A 14,881-nucleotide genomic window follows, 5' to 3' on the forward strand; every position below is an offset into this window, starting at 1 on the left:
GGTAAAAAACATTTTTTGGTGATAAGCACTGTTTTTTGACATCTCAAGCTTAAAACAGAAAAACCCTATGTAAAATGCCTTTTCAGCAACCAAACCCACAGATATTATCACATTTAAATGCAAATAATGTATATAATGTAAATGAAAACCAAAGAAAATTACTAAATAATACACATCAATATTCTTTGGTTAGCATTATTTGTTTTAGAAAGGTATCAAAATTTGATTATGTTGCTCTTCACACATAGGGTTTCCATTATGATAGTCAAAATCCTTCATTGTCGCACCTGGACAGGAAACATTGTGGAGAGAGAAAGAAGTCTTTCCCAAACGGCAATATTTGTGAATGGTGACAGATGATTCTCTGAAAAATATAAACCTCATCTGTCACTGGGACACTGGATCTTTGGTCTTGGCATCAACATTTTCGTACCAAGGATCGACTGAATAAAAGAAAAAAGGCTGTACCCATCTGAGGAAGCAGACAACTCTTTGGATAATAGCATCGGCATCACCGCTGCACTCAGCAATGGTCTAGAAGGCAAATGAAACAAGCCCCGGAGACTCGTGCTAAAGCTTTCACCAGAATAAAGCATTAATAAAATTTACAAAGAGGAAAATCAGTGTTCTAAAGGGAAATTTACATCACTGGCACAAGCAAAATTTGGGCAAGTACACCCTTTATGTAAATCTACTAAGTTTTTGGCTGCCTTAGAATATCTTCTGTAGTATCAAAAACTCTTTGGGTATAACTTTTCCCGTCTTTGGATGTCATCATATAAAGTACGCAAAGCCCTTTGACGTTAAGGCATTATTAAAGCTTGAAGTTCAGTGCACTGGAAATGCCAAACAATACTGTTTGATAAAGCTCTACAAGGTTTGAAAAAAACTGAATTCACTTTTCATCTTCACAACATACAGGATTCAAAGACAAACAGCATGTAACGAAAGCCCTTTCAACCATGAAAACAAAAACTACGCGATAACTTTCGAACACGGTAACAAGACGTGGCAATGAAGTGTTTTCACTTTGTCCCCTGAGTCAGAGATAATACTGCACAATAGGTGGTTAAAAACAAAAAGGAGGTAGTAATGTATATAAAGAATAGAACACTGAGGTAGGTAATCAGTCTAAAAAGGCTCAACTACATCTTCCGCTCCAGTGGAAAGTAGTTAAATATAATGAAAATGCACCGCAGTACATTTCTGACATTCTCTTTTTTGACATTCATCGTGGGTGAGTTTTGGTTTAGGACAGACCATGCCAAACACAGAAATACAGGTAGGAAGTCGTTTTAAAAAATGGAAATAAAAATGTTAGGACAAATGTTCATACAAAATCCTGAGGTAAGTCCAAAGCAAACGCACACATCTTCCTTTGCAGCAGCAGGATTCCTGGTCCCTCGTTTCCCAGGAGATATCTAAAGGGCTTCCACTCGGGAAGCGGATGAGGTAGAAGTGGCATGACTCTGGCTGTTGGGAGAGCAGATGCAGGCCTGATGATGTTAGCAGCTGGCTGCTTGACAAGTACTGGAGACCACATGAGCCTCTGAGATGCCGCGAAGCAAGGAAGCATCAACCTCTTTTTCCACTTTGAACGACTGCTTCAGCTCCAAGACTGCGATGCTGTCGTCTGGCCCGAAAGATTCAGGCCTAGAGCTTCGGCTGCTCGACGGGCTGCTCATCTCTTCGTTGCTTTCTTCGTTGGAGTAGTGTCCAGAGTCACCTGTCTCTTGGCTGCCCTCACTGGTGTGAGAGCTCTCTGAGCGAAGAGGTCCATAGATGATCTCTCGTGATGAAGGCGGCAAGGGCGCTGAGCCGAGATGCTCCTCGTATCTCAGAACAGTTTTGCCAGCTTCGTACAAGCTGGCTCTGGTTTCGATCTGAAGATGAGGACAAAATTAAATTAAGATTCAAAAAGAAAAATCCATTTGGGGAAAAAGCTGAGTAAGCAAAAACAATGCCACATCACTTACATCGCTGTCAGCTGGATTTCTGATTTCTCTGTTGAAAAGCAGCCACTTCTTGCTGCTGACTGGACCCGTACCATTTATGATGATACTAGATCCACCCTGTAAAAATGAGAGAACGTATGGAAACTACATGAGAGTGTTTTCTCAACAGACATGTAATCACGAGAACCCTTTTTACTGTTCCGTTTCTCACCTTAGCATCTATGAAGTGATCACTCATCATGGGTATAAGGGCCTCAATATTCTCCGAATGCCGTTCACTGGGAAAACCAGAACGTGGACCTTCAGGAGCTCCTACAGCAATGACTTTATGACTGGAAGATTTTCTATTAGTTAAACAAATGACAATAAATATATAAATATCAGAAAGAATGCTTATGCTTTATTATATGATCATATAATAAAGCATATATTATATATGAAAGTATTTTTCCATCATTTGAAATACAGATAATCAGTACCTTTGTTTCCCCTTACTGATCAGAATCAAAGCACATGTAATTATACAGGTCAAAGCGATGCTCACACCAACGATGATCCCCGTCATAGACCTCTGGTCTATGTGGTAGAGACCATCAGAGAATACTGGAAGATAAATAGAGAACAATTAAAGATCTGCTATATTACAGGATTAACAGGCCCTGCGACAGACTGGCGACCTGTCCAGGGTGTACCCTGCCTCTCGCCCTATGACAGCTGGGATAGGCTCCAGCACCCCCCGCGACCCTGAAAAGGAGAAGCGGAAGCGAATGGATGGATGGATGGAACTTAAAATACATCTAAGAGACGGAAAGCAGCCGTACCCGTTTATTATTATTCTATTCAAACTCCTGTTAAACAAGCCTGCATGTTTGTGGTTCACCGTCAATACTGCATGCAGTACTTGAAGTGAAGTCCACCAGGCATTTATTAGAAAAACACTTATATTCCCCCCTTAAATATCAAAATACACTGGACTGGATGATATGGGACAGGCCTTTGCCCAGACCTCTGTAAACTCTTTCCTGTCGAATTTATGGGATCAGTCACTTGTTTCGAGTCTTACTGAATAAAACATTATGTGCATTTTGGAAGTTCTTTGGAAGTGAGATACATCCCACAGTTTTTGTTTTTGCTTCTGCGATTCATCTCACTCTTTTAGTAGTTTTTGTCAACAAAAGGAATGTCCATTCAATAAAAATGAACTGAAATTAAACCTAAAGACACAATCCTAACACAATTACCACAGCGGATTTTCAGTCCATTTCATTTCAGACATAGAAATGCAATGCCTTAGAAACCAAAGCCAGATAAAAGCATGTCTGACCTGTACTATCTGGAAACCAGTCAGAGTGTCTGGGATTTTTGCTTCGGTGGACGTTTCCTCGCTTCGGTGCCAGCTCCACGATCTCAGAGAAAGGACCTTCACCCACCTCACTGGAGGCAGCTATTTTTACAAGGTAGACATTTCCTGGCTCCAGCTTCTCCAGCAAGGCCATCGTATGACTCCCTATAAATGACAGCACAATCACACAGTAGAGATTAGATCATGGCTGAGAGGTACAGAACTAGAACACCAGAAGATCCAATTTGTCCAACTTTGCTTTGCAAAATATTTCAGTCACAAACGAGGAGATCATAAATTTGGGACTTTTCATTGTATGTTTTAATTAAGTATGGAGGCAAAGACAACATCATCATATGCAATTAAGAGGTAAAGTATACCAGAAGGAGGTGGTAAACTGGGTGTGAAACATTTTTTCACACTCAGTTTTAGTTTAGTTTGATTTAACTACAATAACCTTGGCTGGATCATTCAATCCCCCAAAGAATTATTCTGAAAAACTTATTTAACACATTATAAAAACAAAGTAAACTACTTGCCCTCTCTCTGGACTTTTTGCCAGTGTCCAGCAATCCAGTCTTTTTGTGAAGCATACAGGATGGTATAGCGTGTAATCACCACGTTGGACTCAGTGGGCTCCCTCCAGGACACCAGAGCGGTGTCTTCCTCAATCAGAGTTACTCGCACTCCTGCGGGAGGTTGGCTTGGTGCTAGGCACACAGAACACAGAACAACTCTGAGTACATTGGTGAAAAATATGCGATGAAATGATCAGAAAGAAACAGAAAGAAACACATTTACAGTAAAATGACATTGCACTGATAGTTTGTTACCTGCTGGGAGGGTTTGATGGTAAACTACAGAACTCCAGGGACTCGACATCTGGTCCACATGAAGGCGCACCACAAACTCATAACGAGTGTTTGGATCCAACTTCTGAACTGTCACACTTTGCTTCGTACTGCAGAGAAACAAGATTCCCACATCATGGCAATTTGGCAGGAAATAGCCCAGAATACATTCTCACAAATTACATGAAATACAAGATGTGAATTATTAAAGGGATGTACTCATCAAACCAAACTAAAAGCAGGCTTCAATTCTCATGCCTTTGGGAGGTTCTTACGTTTGCAGGTAGCGTATTGCAAAGACGTTGTGAGTGCCCACAGGTGTACAGCGGACTGTATAACTGACAGCCTTGCCAGAGGGGAAAGGAGGATGACTCCAGCGCAGGGACACTGCAGATGAATTGCCGTCCAAAACAGTGACTTGATTTGGAGGTGGAGGAGCTGCTGCAAGTTGGTCTCTAGCCGCTAAAGGAGGAAAGAACATGAAACTCTTTTTTTTTTTTTTACTTTACAGGCAAAGTTTGTATTTCATTTTTAGTGTCAGCCATGAAAGCACTGAAGTCATTTACTATAAATACACTATATTGTACAAGACCATCATCAGAAGACCAAACTGAATGAATGAAAACACGAAGAAATCATTCATCTAAGGCTTGTGTGTTGACAAGATTTTCACATAAAGGTTTGGGTTGGCTACAAAAGAGCAGTCTTTGGGAATGGATGATTTACACCAATACTTACACACACATCCCGGGGTACTGATGGTCTGGTCTCTCTGATGACCATCTGCAACCTTGCTGACAGCCAGAATCTTGACGTGATACTTTTTCCGTGGATCTGGAAAGATAATATTCAGATTTTAGCCATTTTAATGGACATTTTGCTAGAATAAAAACATTTAATAATTAAAAAATATTGTCTAGCAAAGCTGAAGGCTGAGAGATCATGGTGGTTAATAATCTATTTTAAAAAAAAAAGAGTGAGAGGGGGACATAAGGACAATTAGCTGCAGGAGGGTAACTGCTGGTCTTAACTGGCCATCCCCCATGTATGGACAATACTTGGCCTCCTGAGTCACCCCAACCTTTCATTTGTCTCGTGGTGTCATGTGTAACGACCATGAGAAAGCTCAACCAGGCCCAAGCCAATGTAAATAAGGTGACGCGCTCAAATCTCCAGCATGAATGTTGTCACTACATGATTCTGCACTTAACTGACTTTACAACTATGAAGCTCTGACACCACAAGCTTGCTTCAATATACAATACAAATTACTGATGTCCACAGAAATAAACAAAGGTGGATGAGGTAAAATATTTGAATAAGACATTCAGGACAGCCACAAAAAAAAATCTGAAGTAAACAAGACCTCTAAGGTCAGAACTTTTCTTTGAAAAATATTCTGTCACATTGCATATTTTAACTTGAGAAATTACCATTTTTCCTCAGCACCTAAATCAGGATGCTTTTAGGGAGCGTTAAAATCTGTAATGCCTCTGGAGTGAAAGGTCATCCTTTGGGTATTGACCAGTGAAGGCAATATGTCCAGGCCTGTTGTGGGGGCTGGGGTAGGGGCAGCGTTCAGCTGCTGGGATTGTGGGCCCATGGGACAGGAGGGGGGTTTGACTGAGGTCCCCGGGTCAGGCCAAGAACAGAAAGAATCCAGGAGCAGGACTGTGGGATAGGAGGTGGGCCTCTTTTGTTATTTTCTATCGCTTTTGTGTTACAGCTTTAAACTTGGAGCAACAAAAGAAGTTCAGCGATATTGTGAAATATCAGACTAATAGCCACTTGTGATTTTTTAAACTTAAATAATACTGAAGAGTTTTGAATTTTTAGACAGGTTAGTAACACAAATAGATTTCCAAACAGAAACATGTAAACTTCTCCTGTTTCAGCTTATTTGGGACTTAGAAATCAAACTGTGCTCAAAGACTAATTCATATAAATTATTTATTTATTTATTTATTTTATTTTTTTAAATCTGTAGATTATTTAAATGGACATCAGAGACAACTGGTGGGGTAGGGTACTAATCCAAGTGTGCTGTCCCATGGCTAGAGGTCATGCTCTGGTCTTTGTTCATGTGCACTAGTGTCCATCTGAAAAAAGGGTAGCGGCCAGGGTCTTACATGCCACGTCTGGCCCTGGACAAAACACAATGGCTAAGCATAATTATGCAAGGCCCGAGATGGCTAGTAGTGGTGGGAGGGACATCTGGAACCTGACCTCTAAACCTGGGAGCCTCGTACTCCAGCCTGACTGGAGAGTACTGCTGGTTAGGCAGGAGAGGTCAGCACATATCGATCAGGATAGGGGATGGAAATGCAAATGCAGAAGCCGACTGCCCATCGAATTAAATTTGAGTGATGCAAAAACGGCCCATCACTCTCTGCCGTCTCCTGTCCAAAGCACAGGTGCAGATAAAGGAAATTCACTAATCGTAAACATTTTTTTAATTTACTCCTGGGTTCTAGGCACACTCACCAAGGCCACCAATCGTGTACGTATTGGTTTGAGCCTGCAGCTGGATGTCGGGCTGCTCTGGTTGTCCTTCCTCATGGTAACACAGACGATAGCCCTGAATAGCCACAGATTCAAGGGAGCTTTGCCAGCGTGCCACAATGGAGGTGCAGTTTAAAGCTTCAAGTTGAAGAATAGGGGCTGAAGGCACTAAGAAGGCGGCAGAGAGAGCACTCATGAGAATTATGAGACTACTGACATAACAGAAAACAAAAATAACAACAGGACAGCCAAAGAATGGATTGACGCTGCAGTCAAACCAAGAATTCCCTTTTGGTTTTAGTGTTTTACAACAATGTGTAAATATAAAGCTAAAATTCAGCTCTGGTGGAAAAAAAACAAAAACAAAAAAACAACCTCCCCAGCACATCAGGCTATGAAAATAGGATATTCTTTCCCCCACATAGATGCCTGAGGCCCTCTCTTTATGACCCGTGACTGAGGCCAATCTAGCATCACTGACAGCAAAGGGCAAAGGTTTCTGAGTAACCAACACAAAGACTGTGGGACAATGCTAAAACAGCAAACTCCAGTCATACGCTAGCCACTCTGCATGAACTCTAGTCTCCTGGTTTTCAAAGAGCAGCCAAACAGCAATGCGACAAAAGAAAAAAGGTTCTGCTAGTTACACGTTTAAACACCATCTGATTTCACTTTGCTGCAGCATTTACTAATTTGCTTTTTAAACTTAATTTATTTTTATACTGCATGAAAACAGGAATAAACTAGAATCACAATCATGTGATGAGCCTGCAGAGACTTTTTTGTTTTTTTTAAAGCAGCTAAATGTACGTTTTTTTCCTTTATCAGACTTCTGCTGGTTTACCTTTGTTGCTGGAGGTCTTAGGCGTACGGTGTGATGTCCATGCTGAGGGCTCACACCAACCCACTCGGGTGGCTGCGGCCATGCGGAGCAGGTAGATGGTGTCAGGCTGCAGCCCCTCCAGCAGGTATTCAGTGCTGTTCTGCAGTAGCTCTACAGATGTGACGGTGCTGTCTGCAGCTGTGCGATAAGAGAGTCTATATGCAGACACACGACCGCGGCTCACCTTGGCTGGCAGTGGCTGCCAGCTCACCTGGATGTCTGTTGTGCTCTGGCTGGTCAGGCTCAGCTCCGGAGTACGAAGAGGCACTGCAGGAAAAAAATTTGGATATAGAAAATGTATTAAAAACTAGAGATTTTTCTACTTATTATTCAAATCAACCAAATTTTCTTAATAAAAATCTGATTCATAACACTACAATCTTGCTAATTTCCTTTCAAAATATGCTTTGCATACAAGCTAGCTTAACTACCAAAATGATTTACTGCGAGGAATGTTGGAAGCGCTTCAAGCTTACCATCCTCCAGGGTATGTTGACTGACTTGGTCTGACATTCGACTGGCTCCCATTGGCATATAAGCTACAATGTAAAAGCTGTAGTTTCGAGCTGGCTCCAGGTCATCGATGATGTAACTGGTAGTGTCGTTGCCAATAACAACTTGGTATTCTTCGTTGTTTAGACCTAGAAAAAAAATAAAATAAATAATCATACAGCAAGTCATTAATTAGGGTAAGATTATCCACACAAGAGTGAAAAAAAATAAAGCGAGTTTAACTTGGTAGTTAAGTGTGCGTCCTATAAACAATCAGTGCTTGGAAAGAAAAGTTTCTGAATTCTCTTTTTTTGTGTAAACGTGTAATGAAAATGATAAACATACAATTGATTCCAGCCTGCATAAAATAAACCCAGTTTAACATCTAAAAGACATGATTTATTGGAGGAACTCAGCTATTACTTTAATGGTTAAAGTGGATACAATCTTACAACTTTAGTTTGCAAAACTGATTTTTTTTAAAGCTCGCCGTCCCTTTAAGTCCGAGCAGAATGAGCTAGGGAGTGGACAAAGGGCTGACTAAGCCTGTTGTTATTTAAGTGAAGTTGCCTTGACCCCTGCGCTGTGCAGCAGCAACAGATGGCCTTCACCAAGGAAAGTTGATCATGTGAGAGTGTGATGCAGCATAAAGATGTAGACCCGTCAGCCTTTTAAGGCCCAAATTATAAGAACAATCAAATAAACCATCTTTTTCCTCTCTGTCTCACCTTCAGCCTTCATATAATGGACAGAGTAGGCAATGACTTTGTCCGTATTGTACAAAGGTCTCTCCCAAGCCAGTAAGATAGCAGAGCTTGAGATGGTCTCAGCATGGATATTTCTCGGAGCACTGGGCCGGTCCTCAGACATGACAACAATAAGGCGAGCCAAGGACAGCACAGATCCCTGTTCATTCTCTGCCACACACTGATAGATGGCATCATCCTCAGGAATGATCTGTGTAATCACCAGTTTACTATGAAACAAAAGAAAAAAGGAAAAAGAAAAATCAGCAAAGCCAAAGAAGCCAGCTTATTTAAGCAGGTTTGTCTTTCATAATGTTTAATAAAATTTAAGCGAGCCCAAATCTCCCATCTATACTTTACCTGTTGTACATCTTAATCCTCCCATTTAAGTGAACTTGTTCTCCATTCTTCAGCCAGGTGATGCGAGGTGTAGGCACTCCCTCTGCTTGGCACATGAACCGGGCAGTGCCTGCCCTCGGACGGGTCTGGCTCTCAGGTTTCTCAACTATGTTTGGTGGCACTGAAACAACAGCATAACAGAAGAACTAATGGTTACCTTTTATTAAGCCATGGAGTTCTAACTGTGTGGCATCTTGCACCTAACACGTTTGTTACTTGGATGTATAAACATTTGCAAAACCTTTAGTTATGAGTCTGTATACTGAATATAAGAACCAGGCCAAAGATGTGATCTGAAGACATCTGTGGCGTAATCATCAAAGGCTGATCATTACCCAATACTGTGAGGTTGGCTGCAGCAGTGGTGTGGTTGCGGGTTCCGGGGGTGGTGGCCCTGCAAACGTAGACTCCGCTGTGCTTGGTACTGACATCAGTAATAACCAGGTTTCCATTGCCCAACACTTTTGCATTGTACACATCGATGGGTTTACTGTCAGCACGGCTCCAGGAGATGATGGGCCGGGGATTGCCTGTGGCCACACACTCCAACACCACCGTTTGGTGAAGAGAAACGGTCACATTTTGAGGTCCAGCAATGATTCTGGGTCTCTGACGTAGTTTAGGGCCTGCATCTTCACAAGAAAATGTAAACAAAAAAAAGTCAGGGAATGACAGTGCTTAACATTCATTCGTAAAATGCAGTCAGTGCAATTAATTTACCTAGGTTGACTGTCAGTGTGGCCTCTCGACTCTTCAACACACTACCGATGTTAGTTGCCACACATTGATAGTGTCCGGCATCCTCCAGTTGTACATTGTGAATCTGAAGAACTCCGTTTGGCAAAACAGTTATTCTGAAAACATACAAAACATACAGTCTGGGTCAAGCTAGAACGCTCATGTGAAACCCAACAGAAGATGGAGCTGTAGGCTAAAAAATAAACTGATAAAAATGTGCCTAAATAAGTTATAATTATGTTTCTGTAGTTACCTGTCTGTCTGCAGTGGCAGTGTCCTTTGGTTTAGCTCCCAGGTTATGGTAGCAGGTGGGCTTGAGATGACTGCACAGGAGAATCGTGCCACAGAGCCCACAGTCACCACAACAGGCACAGGATGCAACACAAACTCTGAGATACCTGTGAAAAAAATTAAACAATCAATTTCAACTATCCATCCATCCATCCATTCGCTTCCGCTTATCCTTTTCAGGGTCGCGGGGGGCGCTGGAGCCTATCCCAGCTGTCATAGGGCGAGAGGCAGGGTACACCCTGGACAGGTCGCCAGTCTGTCGCAGGGCCAACACACAGGGACAGACAACCATTCACTCTCACATTCATTCGCACATTCACACCTAGTGACAATTTGGATTATCCAATTAACCTATCCCCACAAGCTGCATGTCTTTGGACGGTGGGAGGAAGCCGGAGTACCCGGAGAGAACCCACGCAAACACGGGGAGAACATGCAAACTCCACACAGAAAGACCCCGGCCTGGTGTTGGAATTGAACTCAGGACCTTCTTGCTGTGCGGCAACAGTGCTAACCACCGTGCCACCGTGCTGTGGAAGCACCACACAATTAGGGCCAATTTCAACTAATTAATTTGTTTTAGTACCAGATGAATATAATGCATTTCTTTTGGTAAAATATACATTATGCATACAATGCCCTGACTTTGATGAATGGTAATTGATTAGATGAAAGGTACTGATTTTATTTTTGTGCAGATGAGCTATGAGGTCCTCTTCTGACCAGCTGGCCTAATCAATGGATCAGTCCAACAATGACACTGAATGATGCATTATTATATATGAAAAGTAATCAATTCACTTCACATAAAAACAAAAAAAACAAAAAACAAAACTGTAAACAAAAGTAGACATGAGAAATGTCGAACAATGCTGAACTATAATGCTGTGGTTATTTTTTTGCACACACATGCAACAATTAGCTTTTCTTACACATATTTTAGTCATTTAAATCGACTTTAAAATTACAAAAACAGTGCACTCTTTATTTATGCACTTCCGAAACGTGTTTTAATAGCCACCACAAATAAACAACCACCAATCTGCATTTAACTGAAGGCTACAAGATATGATCAATGATCTTCATTTATTAAGGTGATAACCATCTCCCTGCCCCCTCACTCACAGGAAGGAAGTCAATATCATGTTAAAGGAAATCAATGCTCTGTTTACCCACTAAAACTTCCACATTCAGATTCTGGGATTTAGAACATCAATAATTGAAGAGCAATGCTTCAATTTAAACTCTCGTCTCATCAGTATCAAACAAATAAAACTTTGATTCTGTATCTGTGAGCCGAATTAAAGACTGCTTTTTGAATGGATTTGGGAATTGTTCCTCTGAACTTGCAATAAGGGGTTGGTTTAAGGTTAATGTACAACGGCAAAATATCACAAAAATAAATACACTTATTTAGTCGCCAATCATTTGTCTCATTGTAAAGTCTGTTACTAGCCACATGCTCCCATTTCTGACACCAAGGCAAGCTGGTGGACATCCTGAAAACACACACAGCGTCTGGTAGGACGTTAACAATACGATGCTGACCACCTGGTTTTGCTCTTGTAGATGGAGGGTGTGGCCAATCTGCTAATATGGTCACCTCTGTTGTAGACTGCAGATCAATGTCTAGGTCAAACAACAGAAAGGTCTCTCCAAAGAGGTCAAAGTGCACTGCAACCCAGTGTCAATTCCATTTTAGCCCAAACTGGCCGGATCGAAGCCAGTTTACCATTGGTCAACCAAAGAGACCTGGTGATTCAAATGTGGGGGTTTTTTTCCCTCCCCCAAATGAGATACTTGTAATGATCTGAACTATTGCGAATAGATTTTATATACATATCAAAGGGCAGGCCAAAATTTAAAGCCACACCTGTGTTCATATTTGCAAAAGAAATAGTTTCTATGGCCAGCTGGAATATAATCAGATCTTCTGATTGTCAGATGAAGGCACAAAAGTGTGAGAAAACCTAGCTGGCCTTTGCAGCTGTTTCTCCCAACACTTTTATTCCTTTTACATGATTTGTGTTGTTTTCCCAGCAATTAACTGATGAGTTTTACCAACTTAGAAATGCCATCTTTCTTAAAAAAAAATAAAAAATGTAAGCATTTTTGTGTACTAATGTAGTAAATTTCAACTGCATTCATAATTTTTTGTGGCACACCATTTGGAATCAACTGTTGTAAGCAATGTTCAGAAAGACGTGATTTCTGACATCTTTCCAGTTCTTGGATTTGTTAAAATTGGGGACTTGGTGAAAGAAATAACCTTAAAAATGCCTCCTTTTATGTGGATGATCAGGCTCAATCACTCACATGACAAACTGGCCTTTCTTTAACAAAAGCGCTGTGCTTGACAGGGCAACAGAGAGGCTGATCCAGTGAAAGGGGTTGTGGGCTGGGCAGAAGAACAGCAGGCCGACCCAGCTAAAGCAGGCCTGTGACATCACAAAGCCTTTCCCCAGCTGACCCCTGACCCCAGGACCTCTGGACAGAAGGGGAGCACAGAGGAGCCCCATCCTCCACTCCCCTGCCTGCAGCTGACCAAAAACCTTTAACCCTTTCACAGACAATGGCTGAATCCCAAACCAAACTTGACTTTGGAATATTTTTAAGTGGTCAACTTCTAGAAATTCTTATTAAATAGAAAACAACTGCAAACAGTGCATTTTGGTGGAAAGTCAACAGTGGGGATGAATTTATTCAAACATAAAAAAACTTTTGTTTTCCTCCATCAAATGTCCAGTGACAGGAACATGCACTAGCTTCTGTTTGCTAACCCATCAGGTTTACGTGTAGATGCCTCTCTAAATGTCCGTACTGGGCAAATAAATTGTAAAACATTTTTTATTGCTTTGAATCTCATCTTCTTGGATTGAAGTTGTAGTTTTTTTTCTAATGCTGAGTATTAATGCTAATCTCTATAACCCCAGTGCCCTCTCAGTATATTGCAGAGGCCAGTACTAGTTTCCATGACACCCGTCATGGGATATCCCCTTCTAAGAACTATGAAAAGTGTCCATGGTAGACCAGGCCCATTGTATAGACACAGCTGTCCTGGCCACTGATATGTGGACAAATAAATGCCCCAGGATCAGGCCTTTTCTTCTGGATCAGCCAGGGGCACTCCAAACAAAGGCTTAAAGGCAAATGCTTTTCAGAGATTCCTTGGGGTAGCAGACCATCCGTCAATTACACACCACCATAGTCCACTCATATTTAAAGAAAGGAACTGATAATTCCTTACTTTTGGCACTATTTATAGGATACATACCATAAAATGTGTGAGTGATACTTAGTCAAAATACAGAAAACCTGGTCTGCTTGATTATGGAGTATTTATGAACCTTTAGATTTACCCCCCCATCTACATTTAGCGGTCTTTTACAGTGATTTTAACACTGGACTGGCAGCTTTTAATTCTGACACAGAAGCTTGTGTTTCAGAGGATCTTCCCAGGAAAATAAAAGCAGAGGGACTGAGGTACATCTGCCTCCCCTTTCCAGGTTTGTTGTCCATGAACTTGCCATTGTGATTTTTGCATGCTGACAACACCACAAAGTCAATACCACCAGCAAGTCTAACCAGTCATCACACTGATCAATGGAAGAAAGGAAGAAAGTCCAAGTTAGATCCATACTCACTTGCGATAGTCAAACGTGATCTTTGGCTTAAGATAGCTCCAAATTTGTTTTGGGAGAGGCACTGGTAGAATCCTTCATCTGAATCCTCCTTGGTATGCTTTATCTTTGGTATGTACAAGGAGCCATTTGGCAGGAAGTGTATGTGCTCACTTTCTGCCAACTTAACCCCATTCCTCAGCCACTTGATGGTGACTGGAGGCTGTCCATGGGCCTGACAATCCAATACAGCAGGGTCCTTTGGTAATACAGTAACATCACTGGGTTCTGTGATGAAGGACAACTCGCTAAAACATAAAACACCTACAGGGAAAGAGAGGCTGCATTATTAAGAAGAGAAGAAGACTAAAGCAGGTCATATTTACTCTATAACCTGTCAGAAAAACCTCACTGATTACAGGATTATTTTTATTTTAAAGACCATCCAGCATTATGTAGTTGACATACATGTATTTTCTCAACATAACAAACTCTATAAAAAGCAGATGCAAGTCTTAATGTTAATATTTAACGTGTTAGGACAATTTATCATTGGGAAACAATGATGTGAAAATAGTATCTGACGTGAAAGCTGAAGGTCCCAAGCGACGGAGCTTTATCGCCTTAAAGTTAAACGTTTAGCGACATGCCATCTTATCTCATCTCATTCAACGTGGAACAAAAAGCAAAGCTATGTTCAAATAATAGAGCTAAAATAGTTTGTTTCAAAGAAGAACGGCTGTAGGCAATATAAGCGTAATGTACAATCAACGGTAGAGGTGTGTGGACAGAAAAGGTCAAGCACCGCTAAAAGTTAGCTCATTCACAACCATAATATCAATAATTTAAAAAACAAACAAACACTTACTTGATAAAGGAAGACACAAAACAAAAAGCAACCAGTGCCGGAAAAATTTCATCTTAAAATGTGCCATTTATCCAGAGTGCTCTGTCATTTTTCCCCCACCGAGCGAACGCTGCTCCTCTCCGTGATGCTCTCAAATCCCCAATGAGGCTTCTGCCAGCAGAATAGCACCAGCGGCTCTACTGGGGTACCGGGGA

The 14,881-nt window shown here is 41.4% G+C and overlaps 1 protein-coding gene across 1 annotated transcript; it reads right to left on the bottom strand.

The window, feature by feature from the left end:
- Positions 1–6: 6 nt before the first annotated feature.
- Positions 7–14,881, bottom strand: LOC102202457 (protogenin B-like). The gene is made up of 19 exons (XM_005727993.1): positions 14,688–14,881; positions 13,844–14,143; positions 10,162–10,306; positions 9,891–10,024; positions 9,506–9,802; positions 9,132–9,291; positions 8,754–9,001; positions 8,010–8,174; positions 7,495–7,800; positions 6,633–6,818; positions 4,887–4,982; positions 4,424–4,610; positions 4,131–4,258; positions 3,837–4,007; positions 3,280–3,462; positions 2,435–2,558; positions 2,167–2,299; positions 1,977–2,072; positions 7–1,883 (listed from the first exon to the last, which is right to left on the bottom strand). The coding sequence occupies exons 1-19, from the start codon at positions 14,752–14,754 to the stop codon at positions 1,506–1,508; spliced, it is 3,504 nt and encodes a 1,167-aa protein (XP_005728050.1). The 5' UTR covers positions 14,755–14,881; the 3' UTR covers positions 7–1,505.

Source organism: Pundamilia nyererei, unplaced genomic scaffold (assembly GCF_000239375.1).
Source record: "Pundamilia nyererei isolate P.nyererei 1_Seehausen unplaced genomic scaffold, PunNye1.0 scaffold00027, whole genome shotgun sequence".
In the NCBI taxonomy this organism is placed as follows: Eukaryota; Metazoa; Chordata; class Actinopteri; order Cichliformes; family Cichlidae; genus Pundamilia; species Pundamilia nyererei.

What these genes read in the sequence shown, in the direction of transcription:
- LOC102202457 (XM_005727993.1), bottom strand. Translation starts at nt 14,754, where the DNA reads ATGGCACATTTTAAGATGAAATTTTTCCGGCACTGGTTGCTTTTTGTT. An exon ending in TAAGACCTCCAGCAACAAAG is followed by an intron (nt 6,819 to 7,494) that starts GTAAACCAGCAG and finishes CCGCCTTCTTAG; the next exon opens with TGCCTTCAGCCCCTATTCTT. An exon ending in ATCACTTCATAGATGCTAAG is followed by an intron (nt 2,073 to 2,166) that starts GTGAGAAACGGA and finishes TCATTTTTACAG; the next exon opens with GGTGGATCTAGTATCATCAT.